Source organism: Melanaphis sacchari, unplaced genomic scaffold (assembly GCF_002803265.2).
Source record: "Melanaphis sacchari strain LSU unplaced genomic scaffold, SCAv2.0 Contig2_pilon_pilon, whole genome shotgun sequence".
Lineage (NCBI taxonomy): Eukaryota > Metazoa > Arthropoda > Insecta > Hemiptera > Aphididae > Melanaphis > Melanaphis sacchari.
In genome coordinates this window covers 8,187,471-8,204,300 of record NW_020271173.1, presented here as the reverse complement: position 1 = coordinate 8,204,300, position 16,830 = coordinate 8,187,471, and the positions used below count along the sequence as shown (strand labels likewise).

General features: G+C 26.0%; 3 protein-coding genes across 5 annotated transcripts; 2 read left to right on the top strand and 1 right to left on the bottom strand.

Moving 5' to 3' along the window:
* The first annotated feature begins 92 nt into the window (after positions 1-92).
* On the top strand, positions 93-2,796 carry LOC112596087 (zinc finger protein OZF-like). The gene is made up of 4 exons (XM_025341572.1): positions 93-231; positions 1,109-1,743; positions 1,815-2,431; positions 2,494-2,796. The coding sequence occupies exons 2-4, from the start codon at positions 1,110-1,112 to the stop codon at positions 2,770-2,772; spliced, it is 1,530 nt and encodes a 509-aa protein (XP_025197357.1). The 5' UTR covers positions 93-231; position 1,109; the 3' UTR covers positions 2,773-2,796.
* A 7,681-nt stretch (positions 2,797-10,477) lies between these two features.
* LOC112596009 (mpv17-like protein) lies at positions 10,478-11,601 on the top strand. Of its 2 annotated transcripts, XM_025341444.1 has the most exons (5): positions 10,478-10,605; positions 10,691-10,842; positions 10,906-11,000; positions 11,087-11,199; positions 11,274-11,500. In XM_025341444.1, the coding sequence occupies exons 2-5, from the start codon at positions 10,714-10,716 to the stop codon at positions 11,498-11,500; spliced, it is 564 nt and encodes a 187-aa protein (XP_025197229.1). In that variant the 5' UTR covers positions 10,478-10,605; positions 10,691-10,713. The 2 variants fall into 2 exon arrangements, with proteins under 2 accessions (XP_025197229.1, XP_025197230.1); XM_025341445.1 differs by lacking the exon at positions 10,478-10,605 and having other exon boundaries at positions 10,714-10,842; positions 11,274-11,601.
* Positions 11,602-11,711: 110 nt separating this feature from the next.
* On the bottom strand, positions 11,712-15,431 carry LOC112595979. 2 transcript variants are annotated; one of them, XM_025341407.1, is made up of 4 exons: positions 15,163-15,431; positions 13,818-13,928; positions 13,580-13,723; positions 11,712-11,925 (listed from the first exon to the last, which is right to left on the bottom strand). In XM_025341407.1, exons 1-4 carry the CDS (start codon positions 15,306-15,308, stop codon positions 11,730-11,732), a joined length of 597 nt encoding a protein of 198 aa, XP_025197192.1. In that variant the 5' UTR covers positions 15,309-15,431; the 3' UTR covers positions 11,712-11,729. The 2 variants fall into 2 exon arrangements, with proteins under 2 accessions (XP_025197192.1, XP_025197191.1); XM_025341406.1 differs by having other exon boundaries at positions 13,580-13,738; positions 15,163-15,429.
* Positions 15,432-16,830: the final 1,399 nt, after the last annotated feature.

The following is a 16,830-nucleotide window of genomic DNA, read 5'->3' as shown; positions in this document are numbered from 1 at the left end:
GTAATTTCGTCTATTTGAATGATAACAAATGAACTGCCGCCCATCGCCGAACGATAAATAAATGTTTGTTTATCAAAATATCGTATTTTTTTTTCAAGATTTTTCGTTTTAAATATTAGTTTATTGTTTTTATTTTTTTTTTAATTCCTTGGACAGTAACTCGATCGTCTTTATAAATAAAATTGTTCATCGATTTATGTAAACTGTCGCTGTTCCGTCCACGTCATCGAGGTAAGTGTTTACGAAAGATTATTTTACATTGATATATTTCAATCTTATTAACGACTTTCAACTTATGTTTGGTCAATTTTATAAACTATCAAAAATTACAATATTTTCTATCACTTCAAGAATTTTTACATTTGACTTAACCAACTAAACCTTATATTTTTTTTTCTAAAGACAAATTTAAATTTGATGATATAAACCAATGCATTGAGACATAATATAACTTTTTGATAGTCGAAAGAAAATATAATATAGAGAGTAGAGACTTATATATTTTAGTTTGCTTAAATGTCTTCATGGCTATAAATTAAAAAAATATAGGTATTTATCTCACAATTTAATAGATAAAAGATATAAATTAAGGAAGTTAATTTCTCATGATATTAGAATGAAATAATTAACACTTTTGATTAAAAGTAAACATTTCTTAATTCAATATGTTATTATATTTTTAAATTATAAATAAAACATAAACAAAAAAAACTTTGTTAAAATATATTTCAATGATAAGTACCTAACAACATTTTACAGTTTAATTTTATATTATAATTTTCAATAAATACTTTTAAAGTGTTAAAACTTAATACCAATTATTTTCAAACACACAATTCAAAATTAGATTTTTAATCTTCTAAACAATTGTTAAACTTATAAGGTACCTTTAATAGACTAACATTGCAAAATATATTAGCTTTACATACCATTTATATTAATATGAGATTTTATTACTTTAGTTGACCATTATCAAACAAATTCCAATTCTCGTGTTGAATGTAAAAATAAAACTTATATTTTAAATAAGTAATAAATTTTACAAAAAAATACATAACTAAAAACTAATAATAAATTGATAATCTAATGATTAACTTTTAATTTTTAGGATGATGGACAGAGACGATGACAAATATTTGTCAACTATATCTTACGAAAAAAAGATATTAGCCAAGGAAAATATAGAATTGATATCAGGAAAAGATGTCAAAGATTTTTTGGACAAAAATCTTATTTTTCGTAATATTTTTAAATGTCTACGCTGTGAATTAACTTTTGAGAATGAACACCAAGCACATAATTGTATAGCATTACCTTTAAACATTAATAAACAAAAGAAATTAAAACGAGTGTTCAAATGTTCACTATGTAATAAACACTATCTCTTCCCATCGTTAGCTATGCTTCATTTGAAACGCCATCAAAAATGTTTGGAAAGTAAAATAGAAAACATATGTAATATGTGCAACGCTAAATTTGAATCTGCAAAAGAATTAAAAGACCATTTTGAGGCTAAACACAATATCATTCAATTTCAATGTAATATTTGTGATAAATTATTCAAACAAGCCAGGAACTTACATTATCATATGATGAGTCATTCAGGAGACAAACCATACCAGTGTGAGTTGTGTGGACATAAATTTACTAGGGCCGATCATTTGATCAGACATCGAAGAGACAATTGTGATCAAATGGAATTTGAATGTGACTTATGTGGAAAAATTTATAATACTAAAAGAGGTATTGTATAGTAAATAATTTTATTCATAATAGATAGATTAATTTATTGATATTGTGGTTATTATTTTTAGGTATAAGAACGCATTTGAAAGTACACTATGACAGCCCAAAGCCTGGTACTATATGGGCGTTATATACAGAATCAGGAGAAAAATATTATGAATGCACACTATGTAGTAAAACATTTACTCAATTTTCTAGATTCAAGGAACACATACGAACTCATACTGGTGAGAAACCTTTTGAGTGTCAAATTTGTAATAAAAAGTTTACTTGCCATTATAAACTTAAAATGCATGGTGATGTGCATACAAATGTTAGACCCTTCAAATGCAATTATTGCGAACTTAGTTTTAAAAATAGAAGGTACCTTAATAAACATATGCGCAAACATGATGGAACTAAGAAATACCAATGTAAAATTTGCAATAAAGAATTTCAATGGTACAATAGTCTGAAATATCATATAGTCTCACACTCTGGTGATAAACCATATGTGTGTATTGAATGCAACAAGTCTTATTCACATCTAAGTACCTTAGTAGCTCACCAACGAACCCATGGTGGGGAAAAACATTATGAATGCCATATTTGCAATAAAAAATTTAGTCATTCTAATACATTAAAAAATCACATTATCACTCATAGTGAAGATAAACCATTCAAGTGTCATCTGTGTCCAGCTCAGGTAAAATTTGTATAATATTAATAGTTAATAATAACAATTATTTAATACTTGATTTTTTTCAGGTTGCTACATGTGCATCATTAAAATCTCATTTGAATACGCATGGTGGAGATTTTCAATGTAGTTTCTGTGGCAGTACTTTTTTTCAATTATCCAATCTTAGATGTCATGAGCGTAAGATACATGGCAAAACAGATTTCTATGACTGTGGAGAATGTGAAGAAAAATTTAGTTCAAAATTGCAAATTAAAGAACATTTAAAACATGAACATAACATTCAATTCACAAAAACTGTTACTGTATATGATGTGGATTTTATACAAGGTCTCTATAATGACTGATCAAATTGTATCAATTTAATAATTTATTTTATAAATATAAAAAGTATTTAAAAATATTGTTGATAGTCAATAATCATTGATTTGTTTTTAAAATATTATATTATTTTATGTTATGTAAATTTAAAGGTTTTTCATTATACCTTTTATCAAGGCTGGCTTAATGGCAAAGTAGTTGTGCCTTGTATATTTAAATACTCCATAGCCAGTCAGATAAATTTAACTCTTGGATATTTATGGCTGGTTGACACATTTACACGCGATCCAGTTATTTTAATATTATTTAAAAAAAATAATATACTTAAGATTAACTTATTAAGTATTTTAAAATTTTTGCCTCCTCATCAAGCAACTTTTGCATTTTTATTATTACTATTGCATACCATTATACCAATATGGCTTTAAATGTATTGTTAGCTTATTGACTATCTTAATCCTTTTAAAAAATAATTTCATATAATTTAAAAAATGCCATTAACTATCAGTTGTTTATTAATTTAATAAAAAAATTATTTAATCAAAATTATGTTCAAAGTTAAAAGTTTATTTTATAATAAGAAAAAATCAAGCTGGTATGAAAAGTATAAACAATATTTAAAGTATTAAATTCAGCTATATTATTCTTTGTAAATGATTCAAGCATAATACTAATTTGTAAAACACTGAATAACACTATTTCATTATGAATTGTATTATTTTTTTTTAATTCAATAAGTACCTATGTAGGGTATTAATAACAGTTAGTCAACTAACAATTATGAATATAGAAGTAGATACATTTCTGAAAAACAACACAAAACGACAAAACACATACTAAAAGTGATTTTTATCATTTATATGATTACATATGTATTTGAAAGTTGAAATGTTGTACAACTGGTATTACAAATTAGTAATTACAAAAGTAATATCAAACAATCCGATTTTTCAAAGGACTGGTGGGTGAGTAGACAGCATAGTTAATAGGCATTAGGTAATAATTTAGCATTAACTGAAATATATTTTATTACAAAAAGTAAGTATCTAAAAATAAAAATACTTTAGGTAGGTCGTGAGTCAGTAAGATATTATATTTGTCTTTTTCAAATAAAATCAAGTTTGCCACACCACTATACCAAATAGTGAACCTCTTATAACGATTTTGTCAATATGTAAACTACCTATACAATAGTATTGGCCGACGTGTAGAACTTTTGGTCTAAGAAAAAAAGAACAACATCGTAATTATGTACCTATATGAGAGTTCGCTATAGGTACCTACCTATAAGTACATAGTTTTCAGATGTAGGTAGGTACCATAGGAATAGTCATTGAGTCTAAAGCACCTTCATGTCACACGTCGTTTGTACAATCGTGTACCTATTTAATTTTAATTAATTTTATATTTTATTTTTAATTAATTACTATTTTTACTTTAACTAATGCAAATTTTTTAAGTTAATTAAATCACTTTATCAAACATAAATTCTAGATCGCTGTAGAAGCCGCACGCTACTTTAAGTTATTTTTCTTCATTTTTTTAGCAAAAAAACATTTTATTTATACCTATATATTGATTAAACTGAACACTACTAAAGTACAAAAAAACTATACATACCTTCTACTACTTTTCTAATTATATTGCTTATTATTATGCAACGAGTAATACTTAATCAAATCCTTAAGATTTAACACACCACAAACATATAACATAGTAGGTATATGTATAAGTATATAATTTAATACGTAATTTGAAAGGAATACCTACTATTCAATAGTATATTGGTATAATACTCAATATTATACTATTTATACTATATATTATATTACATACAAATATGTATGATAGAGATACATTGTACAATGTGCATAAACTTAACCATTTATTTCATACTATATATATGTAGTACCATGAAAAATTAGATAGGTATTATCGCACAGTTGTAGGTACTAGTTTTACTTTGGCTACTCGTTAAATAAACAAATCAAAAAACACTATTTGAAGCACAGAATAATTATTTTTTATCCAGTGATAGAAGTAGCTAGTAGCTAAGTAAGTACACTAGCTGTAGTTACCTAGTAGGTACACAGAATAAATTAGGAAACAATTTACGAATTAAATATATCTTCAATTAATTAATTAATAACATTTTTTATTTACACGGCAATGATTGTGTCAGCCAATTAGAAGTGGAGAACTATGATATAGGTGAGGTGGAAGAGAAGAAATATTTGAGCGAGGGCTATATATCAAAAACAGTTGTGTAAATCGAGTGGTATAAAAGTTGCACTTGCAACGCCGCCCAAACCATAGAAATTTGTATAATTTCTATTTTTAATAGTCTATGTTTGTTTATTAAACAATAGTATGACAAGTATTGAAGTATGTACATTTCACTGTATACTATAATAAATTTTATAAATTGTAATAACTGTCGTGAGAGTGTCGTTTTTTATACTAATTAGGTAAAACTAGGTAAACAATTTTCCAGCTAACCTAACCTAACCACATCACTTGAAGACGAATTTTTAATAAAATATTTGATCAAAAATATGACAATATTTTCAGTATGTGGCTAGTTATAGAAGTAAAAATAGAATGTATAAGACAAAAAGGTTTTCCATTTATATTAACCATAGTCCATAACTACCAACACTGCAAGTTGTTGTATATTATAAAATGTAAAAAAATGTTAAGTTTGTATTATTAAAATAATTCAATATTTATTAATTGATTTTATAAAAAAAAATTAATTATTTATTAGTCGGGGATTTACAAAGGAAGTTGGAGACATTGGAGTATTGGTATAGGTTAGAAATTTAAATATTTATCTACACCATCAGAAATTTAGGTCAATTTACGCCACTGAATCATTGTTATTATTATTATATTGCATTAGTGTACTTAATAGTGTAATAAAGAGTTTACACTGGTATACTATCAAAACGTTAAAATTCTTAAATGCGTGTTACGTACCGTGTTATTTTACACATATATATTATACGAAGAGGTGATGTGTATACCGATGGAATAACATATTCAAACAGTGTAGTATCGAACGGCTATGGCGATCACCTGCACATCGTGATATTTAATATAATGAATAAGACATGATCACACGTCCTGGACTTCTCAGAAATGATGAGTAAACGATAGTGTTAACATTGTACTATTTAATATGACAATTAAGACTTGATCACACGTCTTGTAATTCTTAGAACCGATGAAATCGCAGGAAAGGCACCCAACTGAATAATACATTTAATTTAGAGAGCTCCTTTAGGTCATCGGAAGTCACCACCTCCTCAGTCACCACTCTTGACGGTTAACCATATATAAGGGAGACCAGGGCAAGAGCTCAGCAGACGGTTAGGGATATTCGAGACGCTCAGAGGCAGGTCGTAACACCACTCACGGTCTCGTCTATCAGTATTTCAGAGGCAGGTCGTAACACCACTCACACCATCTTGTGCTTATAAAATTGTATTCTTGTACGAGTTAATTGTATTAAATAAAGACTTAATCTTTTAACTTGCAAACATTAGTATTTCTATTTCTACGTTGATATATGTATCGACGTTGACATAACGGACGCAACATGCGTATAGGAAAGAAAATAAAAAAAATACGTGGGTAAACGATCATATCCTGTTTGATGATAACCATATTACCATAATTTATTAATTACATATAATTTGAAAATGTCTGTTTTTTTTTTTATTCCTATCACTTCAAGAGAATATTGGTGTACCTATCTACCAGTACCTATACCACAGAATAGATTTACTCATATACCTAATGTAGGTATAATTTATATACGTATAATAAGTACCTAGGTAATTACTAATAACATACTGAATTATATTTTTTTTTATTTCATATATAATAATATTTAAGTATATAACATGTTCTTTCTTTCCCTTAGTAGTCATTTTTACATATTTACTGGGTGCCTAAGTGATTTAGGTCAAACTTTTGATTTTTTGAATGTTATCATTACCGTATGTATTATTTACACAGTTATAAATGAATTGTGGTTTTAAATTTCATATCGTTTAAATAATTTATGGTGATATAAGCTAATTCAATGATTTCACACTGAATGTCTGAATAATAAAATATGATATAATATCTCATATAATATTTTGTACATAATATTCGTTTTCTATTATGACGTGCAGTATTTGAACAGCAAATTGAATGAACGACAGTCTCACACTCTCGCGATCATATTGTGAATAGGTACTGCGAATTCAATTGAAAACGACACCAATACATACCTACCTATTTAGTTAATAAACGTAATTGGCTGTATGAAAACGATAACCGTCAATATTATAATAATATGTCTATACGACTATACGGTACACCACTGCACCAGCCGATATCCATTCAGATTGTATGGTATAAGTAGTATAAGTACTGTTAATTGTTATATAGGGCAATGTTGCATTGTAAATTTGCAAATGCAGGGGTTACTAAATATCAAACCGGGACAAAGTTTATAATATGGACTGCAGACAAAATATTATTTTTGAATATTCACGGTGAATTAAATGAGGTTTCCATCAATTTTCATTTGATTTTTTTCTTTACTTTCTTTGTAAGTGATACATTACATTTTAATGGCCATAGAAAACTTCCTAGATAAACCTAATCTTGGTATATAAATTCGAAATGTTTCAAAATATAACGTTAAAAAAACTAGTAAATGCCCCCCCTCCTTTACATCACAAACAACACATTCCTACCTATAATAATTGAATATATTTCACGAAGAAGCAAAATACATTACCAACTACTAACATTTTCAAAGACGTCTTATTACCAACATAATAACCCATTAATACGAAATTTACGTGAGACATCGACTCATACGAAAATGGTAGAATTATCCACGACCGTAAAGTTTAGACTGCTTAGAGAATAGTTTATGCCACGTTTAAAAACATTCTAAATGTTATATTTAGTCCATCGCAGATGATTTCTTATCTTGGCCGAATTAGTTCACACTTCAGTACTTCACCAAGCGAGAAGCACAGACGCCGCAGACACTGATTTATCCATGAACTGAGGTTCATTAAAATCGAGGTAGACCGTAGCGCCATATTTTATATTTGTTCATTTATCCCCGATGAAGTTAGATTTTACAGCTAGTTTATATTAATGATATAAATAAAGAATACTTAGTACTTACTAGGTCTATAATATTAGCCTTATCCGGTTGTACTTTAATGATTTAGTACTATTATTTGTTAAATGTTTATAGCGGGAGAGAGGAGGGCAAAGATATAATTTTGCTCCTCGAAATAAGTTAATAGTAGAAAATTTTTAAACTTCTAAGTTAAAGAAAGAATACAATTAATTTAACATACTTTTATGAAATATAAATAATTTTTTCTCAAACTGTATACTAGGTGGTACCTAAATAAGTATATTTTCTTTATGATTCTCTTGTTATAATATATAGGCATTAGCACATGGCGTATTGTTAATATTACCGCATTATTTGGGTTGCAAAAATAATTAAATAACCCATTACTATTATTACCTATCCCATGAATTAAAAACATTTTTGAATTTTTAATGAATTAATCCTTGAATAATAATATTACTGGTGTAGCGATGTGATTAGATTATTTTGTTATATACATACGCGTATTGTGTACGTATATATTATTATAGATACCTACACGTTTTGTAGAGCGGTTACTGTCGAATGCAATTTCCATATCCTGCAGGTCGTTATAAAACAATAAAACATTTTCCCCACACATATTATGATATGTTAATCAGTCTAAATTCAATCTGCTCGCTTAACTTTATACAGGTCGAAACTACAAATATATACATAACATATTATATACTCAGGAATTGATCAAAAAGGAAGGGGATTCGAATATTTCAAATAAATGTAATATAAAGACATTTATGGCCCCTTTCTAGTCATTTTTTCAATTCTATGTATTTTAATAATAAGTACCCACATTATAGGAATTAATATTTACCTATATATTTGCATGCAATTTTATTGTCATAGAGTCTTGAGTAAATTCATTATGAATTTTATTAAATGATAATAATATTATTTCACGATGATATTTTGAAATGTATAAGTATTTAATTCGATTTCTCGTGTATCTAAGCGTTATTTTTAAAGCTTAAAATTACCTCTCACTTGTCACTGTGGTCACGTGGAGACCGCGGAGTGTTACTTACTAGCTAATATTTTGAATAATAATAGGTAGTAGAAGTTTATAATTTTGTAAGTAGAAGAAAAAATGAGTAAGTTATGACGATTATATAGGTAGGTAATAAAAATCTTCCAATATCAGCAATTTCTTTCATAAATGTATTAGTTTTTCAGTTTCCACAAATCTTCACTAGATAAGCGGAATTTTATATAATATTAGAAAATGTCTATTGTCTATAAATAGCTCAGTCAAAATATTTTTAAAATTATTCCATGTGTTCAAAAAATGTACATTTAGTGAACATTTCAAGAATACGGTAATTCATTTTCAAATTACAATTAGAAAATAAGAAAATCATAAAATTTTATGAATCGAAATACTCCAAAAAATATTCTATTTCAGAACATGAAATTAAGAACACATATTTTTGTTCAAAAAAGTAAAAAAAAACTTCAAAATAAATTACGATAAAAAATATTTAAAAATGTTGTTTTATTTCAACTGGAAATTGTGTAAAAGAAAATATTTTTTAAAAAGTTAATAGATATTTGAATAAAGTTTGATAAAAAAATCCCTCTGTTTATAATATACATATCCATATTCATAAGCAGTTAAACGTCAATGACCATATATACGTATTTCTTGCATTCTAAGTTAGAGTACAGCAACTCGTAAAAATTTCTCAAATTTTACATAAGACAATATTAAAACATGATGTTGAATTACAGTATTATTACGTTCGTAATACAATCGCTAAATAAATCTGTTTAACAAATTATAATTTTAAATGATGTATCGTACTATCTAGTGCTTATAGTGCTTACGGTTTATGGGCTACTAGTGCGTATTGCACATAACATACCTATCTATTTTGTAGGCACTGTCGGGGTGTCTATCATTCGCATTTGTTGCTATGGAATGCTTTGTGATCAGAAGTTATAATTGTAGTGTAATTTTTATAGATACTTAACGATAATACTATTGACAATAATAAAACTACTCAATACCTAGTTAGCTTCTACGACTATTGTATAATAATTGTTATAAGATGATTCAATAGTGCATGGGTATACGTATTACGTAGGTAATAAACTAAAACCAACGACTAATACATAGCATTTATACTGAATAAATATATTTTAGTTTTAGGAACTTAATTCATATACCTAATTGAATAATTGAATAGGACGAATTCGTTGTTGTTATAAATGTAACAAAACTAAGCGAATCTTTAATATACCTATGCAGTAGGCACTAGGCAGACATCGATCGACGTTTTCAATATCTGTTTGATTGTTTATATCTTAGGTAATAGGTAATTAATTATTATTAAAGACTCGTGTACATTGTTTGTACTCGTCTACAAGTTAGATAAATGTTCAGTGAACTGTGGATTATTATGAATTAATGTATAATGAAGTACCTATTACGCTGTACTCGAAATCAACACCATCAGCGCTAGAAAACCACAATGAAACCAATAAAAAACGTGGGGGAACTTATAAAACGAAACAAAACCACTAGGTATACAAATTACGCATGCTATCTCAGTAGTATCGAATTCGGTGCGACCATATTATGTAAAAATAATTTTAAATGTATAGTAGGTAATAGGTTATAGACCAGTCCTAACGTTTTCCTTACCGTTTAATAATATTCTAGGTGAGTAGAATCTATACTTACATGGTTTTGTATAAATTTGATTTAATAAATTATAAATATCTAAACCTAAATTATTTAATTTCAGAAAAATTAAATAATTTTTCAAAAATGTTAAGACTAATAAGAATAGCGAAGGAAACTTTTAGAAAATATCCAATGCTAGCTAATTCAGCAGTCTATGGTACAATGAGTGTCGGAGCAGAATTTTCACAACAAATAATGACTAAACGTATATTGGTAAAGTACTTAATGGCATTGTATAATGTATTTTATCAAAATTAAACATTTTCATTTTCATAGAATAAAACTGAACCACGAGAACCGATCGACTTGGATGTATTAGGACGATATGCTATAGTGGGCACTCTAATTAATCCAAACATTTTATACATATGGTAATATAAATAATACATTTTTCAAAACCATTTTAATTAATAGTTTATATATTTTTTAATCGATAAAATAATATTTATTTTTTCAGGTATAAATGGCTGGACAAAGCATTTGTGGGTACTACACCAAAGATTATTGTTAAAAAAATGTTATGTGATCAATTTATTATGACTCCACCACTCTACGTAATTTTTTTCGTTAGTAAGTTCAATTTGTTATAAAAATATAAATGAATTATTTAATTGCTCTTCATAATTGATAACAATTTTTTATAGCTATGAGTCTCCTAGAGGGTAAAAAAGATCTATTTGAAGAATGCAGACAAAAGTTCATTCCTACATTCAAAACTAGTTGTGTGTTTTGGATACCAGCACAAGCTATTAATTTTATGTTGGTGCCGCCACCTGCTCGTGTAATATATGTTGGAATGTGTTCATTTATATGGATAAATATGTTATGCTGGATTAAAAGAAATAATCACAGTGCCATTAAAGAAGAATAGTTAATCAAAACGCACAAATTCTGGTATCAAATATTAATCACCTTTCAGTACCTATATTTAAGTTTATATTATTAGTTTTTAAGCTGTTATAATGTAAAACTGTTTTTATTAATAAGATCAATAGAAATAATAAAATTGATAAAATGAGCTCTGAGAAAATTATTTATTTTTTTTTTTTACAATATATTTTATAGAAACAAGATGAAAAGAATAAATAAGGAAATCAAATTTATACGCAAAGCTGTTTAACCTTAGTTTTATTTGTAATAAACTTTATTAAACTTAAGCAGCTTTGCATATAAATTTGTGATTTTTGTATGGTTGATCTATCTTTTTCATCTTGTTGAATTGCTTTGACTAGATTCGCCGCTGATTCTTCATCTAATACAATTAATGACATCATAGCAAAATCAAGTTGCATATATCTAAGTATATTAGCTAAGGAAAGTAATTTTTCTATAACTTTCAACAGAATGCATGCATTTATAAAAAAAACTTATTTCAATGTATATTACTAAAATGATTAAAATGTTTAAAAATAGAAATATTTGCTTTAAAAATGTATACAAATTAAGATTAAAATCATAATATATGTTTGTATACAATCATTTTATTAGTGGAGTATTAGAACTATATGAAATAAAAAAAAAGAATTACAAAAGTAGCTGATTTCTTAAATATTATTAACATTTAAATATAATAAATAATAACACAATGTATTTGTACTACATAAGTAAATTTAATGAAATATTTATGCAGAATCTAAAAAATCTCTAACATAAACATGACATTATAAAACTATTTAAAAGAAAAAATAACTAAAATTTGATTTTTATAGTAAAAATACTATTACTGGGAACAGGGTTACTTCATATTTTGGCTTATTATATTTTTCTACACTTTTTTTATCATAACAAAATAAATATTTATTGATTTGCATTTAATTAATTAATTAATTTTAATTTTTTAGATTTATATTAATATATCTTAAATTAAATTTGAATATTAATTGTTCCATAAATAAAGATACAAATAATCAAAACAATTATAATTTATGATACACTATATTAAATTCATTTGTTTTATATTTTTAATTAAGATATAGTTTTTTAAATTTTGCTATAATCATATGAATTTCAAATGTGTAACACAAAAATATGTTTACTGTACATAGATATAGTTATAGATACTATACATAGAATCTATTGATAAATTACATCATATATATTATAAAGATGTTCTGATTAAAACTACATTATGATTAAATTATTAAATCAATTGTTTTTTATTATATTGGGGGAAATCCTAAAATAATTATAATTTGAGGATAAAAAGTTCTATTTATAGAGAAATTTGACAGCTTAAAAATAAACTTTGTTAGAATTTATCATGTCTATACTATGTTCCAAATAAGATGACTTGTGTTTGCGCACGCAAAAACATTGGTTAGGCGGCACGATGTGGCGACCGGTTTCACAACGCGGGTGGTAGCGAGCGATCTACTCCGATGTAAACTGAACGTAATTCGGTCGTTTGCGCATAAGTCATCTTATTTGGAACAGAGTATACTCTCATTGAATGAAAGTTACAAGATTATGTATATAATTACATACTGTAAAACTTTTTCATATAACAAATTTTAATTTTACAAAATATGTTTGGAAATTAAACCAACTTTTTTATTAATCAATTAAGATCAAATTTATGAAGATATTGCTGTTTATTAATAATAGTATTTATTGATACTACTTTTATTAAATTCAGTAGTTTAAATAAAATACACTTACTATAACAAGCACATTAATAAGAATTTTACTAAAATATACATGAAATTAAATAAAAAAATATTTTATTTAATTAAACTATTTTGTTTTTTGTTCCCCATGATATTTCATAGTATGTTTTACTGTAATAATTATTAAAACAACTTAAGCTAAGTTTTTTATCACACTTCAAGATAAGATTTTGGCAACATTAAGAATTTTTAACCAAGATGGTAGATAGCATTCAATATTCGCACTTTCTGTTATTTCCTTGTAAATCACAAGTTTTGATTAAATACAAACTAGAAAAGGATACAAGCAATGAAGACATGTCCAACAGTCTTCTATCCACATGACATGTTCACGGACTGAATGCTTAAGCTCATTATGTTCTTCAAATGATATTTGCTCAAGTTTATTGTTAATTTTATCCAATTTAGTTTTAAGATGTTCATTTATGCTGAAAACACGTCCACTTAAAAAAAAATACAATTACAACACAAATATGATCATTTTATTTTATACAATAATATGACTATTATAGTTATACCTACATAAGTAAACGCAAGACTGTAAGTTGATCATTTCCAAGCCATTCAAGTTTTTTTGCTACTTTATTTCTAATATCAGGGAATTCTTCTAAAAAATCTGTATCCAAAGGAGCCCTGAAATAATGAATACTATATTATTTTTCAGACATATTCAGTTCTTTTATTTGATAATAGTATATTATATTCTATAGCAAAAACAAAAAATAAGCTATGGCAGTTTAGGGTGTTTAACTGTTACAAATCTTAAGAGAAGGTTGCATTTTGCACATCCACAGATCGGATAAATATCATTTTCCAAAGGTTCAATTGCCATCAATTATCAGACTCACATAATTAACTTGTGTATTAAACAAAAAAAAAATATTTTAGATATTATTAATAAATTTTGTAACATTACTCACTAAAATGTACTAATTATACAAAGCAATTATTTTAAAACAAAAAAATACTCATTATCGCAATAAAATGTTGTTATATTGCAAAAATGATATGTAAGCTGCTAAAGAAATCATTTGATAAATTATTAACTATTAGGTAACTTACATAATATTTTTGAAAAAAATTAAAAATATTATTCATGACATAAAAAAAACTATATGAAGAATTTCTTTATTTTTATTACTATAAATATTAATGAGGAGTAAGAGTTAAGATACAAAAAAAAAGTCCAAAAGTGTAATTGACACATTCAATAGAAATATTCTGTTCTTATCATGTTAATGAAATAGATATTGGTAAAATAATGTTTAATTATAATATAAGATAGGCAGGTAGTTAACATAAAAATAATTCATCAAAAAGTAAATTAATTACTAGTATCTATACGTACTGATTTTTAGGTATCAAAAAATTTTTTGTACAGATAATTGGTACATGTACTATACTAACAACATTTTTTTTTAATAAACTTGGACTTAAGTAATAGGTGTATTTAAATAGTATCTTTAAATAAATCTCTTGTACTTAAATATCCATCTATGAAATTCTTAATAATATACATTTTTTAATCGCTTTAAAGAATTTTTAACATTGAGACCTCTTTAGATGTATTTTATTTTGTTTTTTTGTTTACCAATTATTATCAATATTATTTTTCATTGCAATTTAAAAATTGAATGTTTGGTTCATATTTAATACAATTTATTATAAACAACATAACTTTTAACTTATATTATTATTTTGTTTTTGCACATTATATGAAGTAATTGGTCAGTAAATTATCAATGTAAGTATCTAATATCTTAATACTAAATTTAAACAAATACAAATCTAGAAAAAGACCATTTAGTTAAATTAACTTTAGCAATATCTTTTCAAATTCAAATATTGTGCCATAATGATTCTTTACCTCCAGGCCACGTTAATTTTTTCAACAATGCCTGCATACAACTGTGAGCTTCGATCCCATGTTTCTACTACTTCTGAAAGGTTAGACAGCACGCTTCTGGACACAAACTCAATACATTCCAAAATATCATTTAAAAGTTCGTACATGATGCGAGAACTAAGAAGTAATAATACTAAAAATAGACACTTCCTAAATGAAAGCAACTGTAGGAATAATAATAATAATATATTTATTTATCAAGACACTAACCCATCGGCTATCGTCCACTGATAAAGAGAAATAACAGATACAAGTTTTGTTTCATTATCATCATTATCGCGGTCTTTTTGTAAAGTGATAAAAAAGGTAACGATAAGCCGAAACATAATAAACTGATAAGACAGTAGTTGGCTGTTGCCTGTTGGCTTCAACTGAGTTTTACTATAGTAAGTAATATAACATAATAAGGTATATTATAGTCGGGTTACAGGTTATTTATACAATACTATGTATTAACATTATGATCTAAACATTCTAAACCTGTATAAGATAGTATATTCTACTATATTTTGTCGTGAAAATTAGATGCTATTCCACCATTATAAAGAGACTAAAATTCAATTTATTAGTTATTATTCCGCTTATAGTAAAGTTTATAAAGATAGTGACACGAAAAATAGGTACAGTCTGCACTGTAGATGAATCAGTAACTATTAACTTAACACTTTACCGTACCTAGTCAGTAAGTAGATATTAAATAATAGGTAAGAGAAATTAGATATTATTTATTTGCCATGGTTTAAACGAGTTACATACACCTCCTATCTAAATCAAACAAAAAATGTCTACTGTTAAGACGAAACAATGCTCTATTACTTATTACTAAATACTAATATTTAGGTACTATTATAATACTTTATGATAGAACGTGGATTTGTTTGAGATTTCATAATTTTATAATAGGTACTCTGATTGATCATAATTCATAAGCCATAAGACATATTATGTTTTTAGGCATAGAAAATGAAAATTTTTGAAACACTTAGTGCATATTTTTAACTTGTGATGTTTTAAAGACTTGTACAATTTCAACTCAAATATTTAATTTTTTAATAAAATCCTAGATATTATGTAGGAATTTTTAAAAGTTATTTATTATTGTCAAAACAAGAAAAAAAATTATTATTTAAATTTTTATTTTATTTTTTTTTTTTTGATTAATATAAATATTAATGTATTTTAATAATTATTATATTGGATAACCTTCTGAGTTCTTAGTGAAAACAATCCCTAAACAAAAAACCTATTGTACAGCTAATAATCTTAATTCCTGGGCTTAAAAATAAGATAAATAAAAAAAAAAAAATAAAAATAATTATGTATACAGATTACCTGGATGGCTGAATATGTTCAACAGTTAGGTAAAGATAAATGTGTCTATAAACTGTAATGTTATTTTTTTATCAGGTAATTTACATACCTACTAGTAAGAAAATGTCGTTTCAGATTTCGGAACATTGATTTATTTATCAAATGTTTAAAGTTTATTACTAAATAAAATTGAGGAAATAATTTTTTTTTTTATATAGAATTTAAACGCGTATGAGTAAGTATATTATACTTGAATGGTTTTTAGTGCATATAAATCTTTGCGTAGAAAGATTAAGAGGACAACTTTATGTGTTGTCT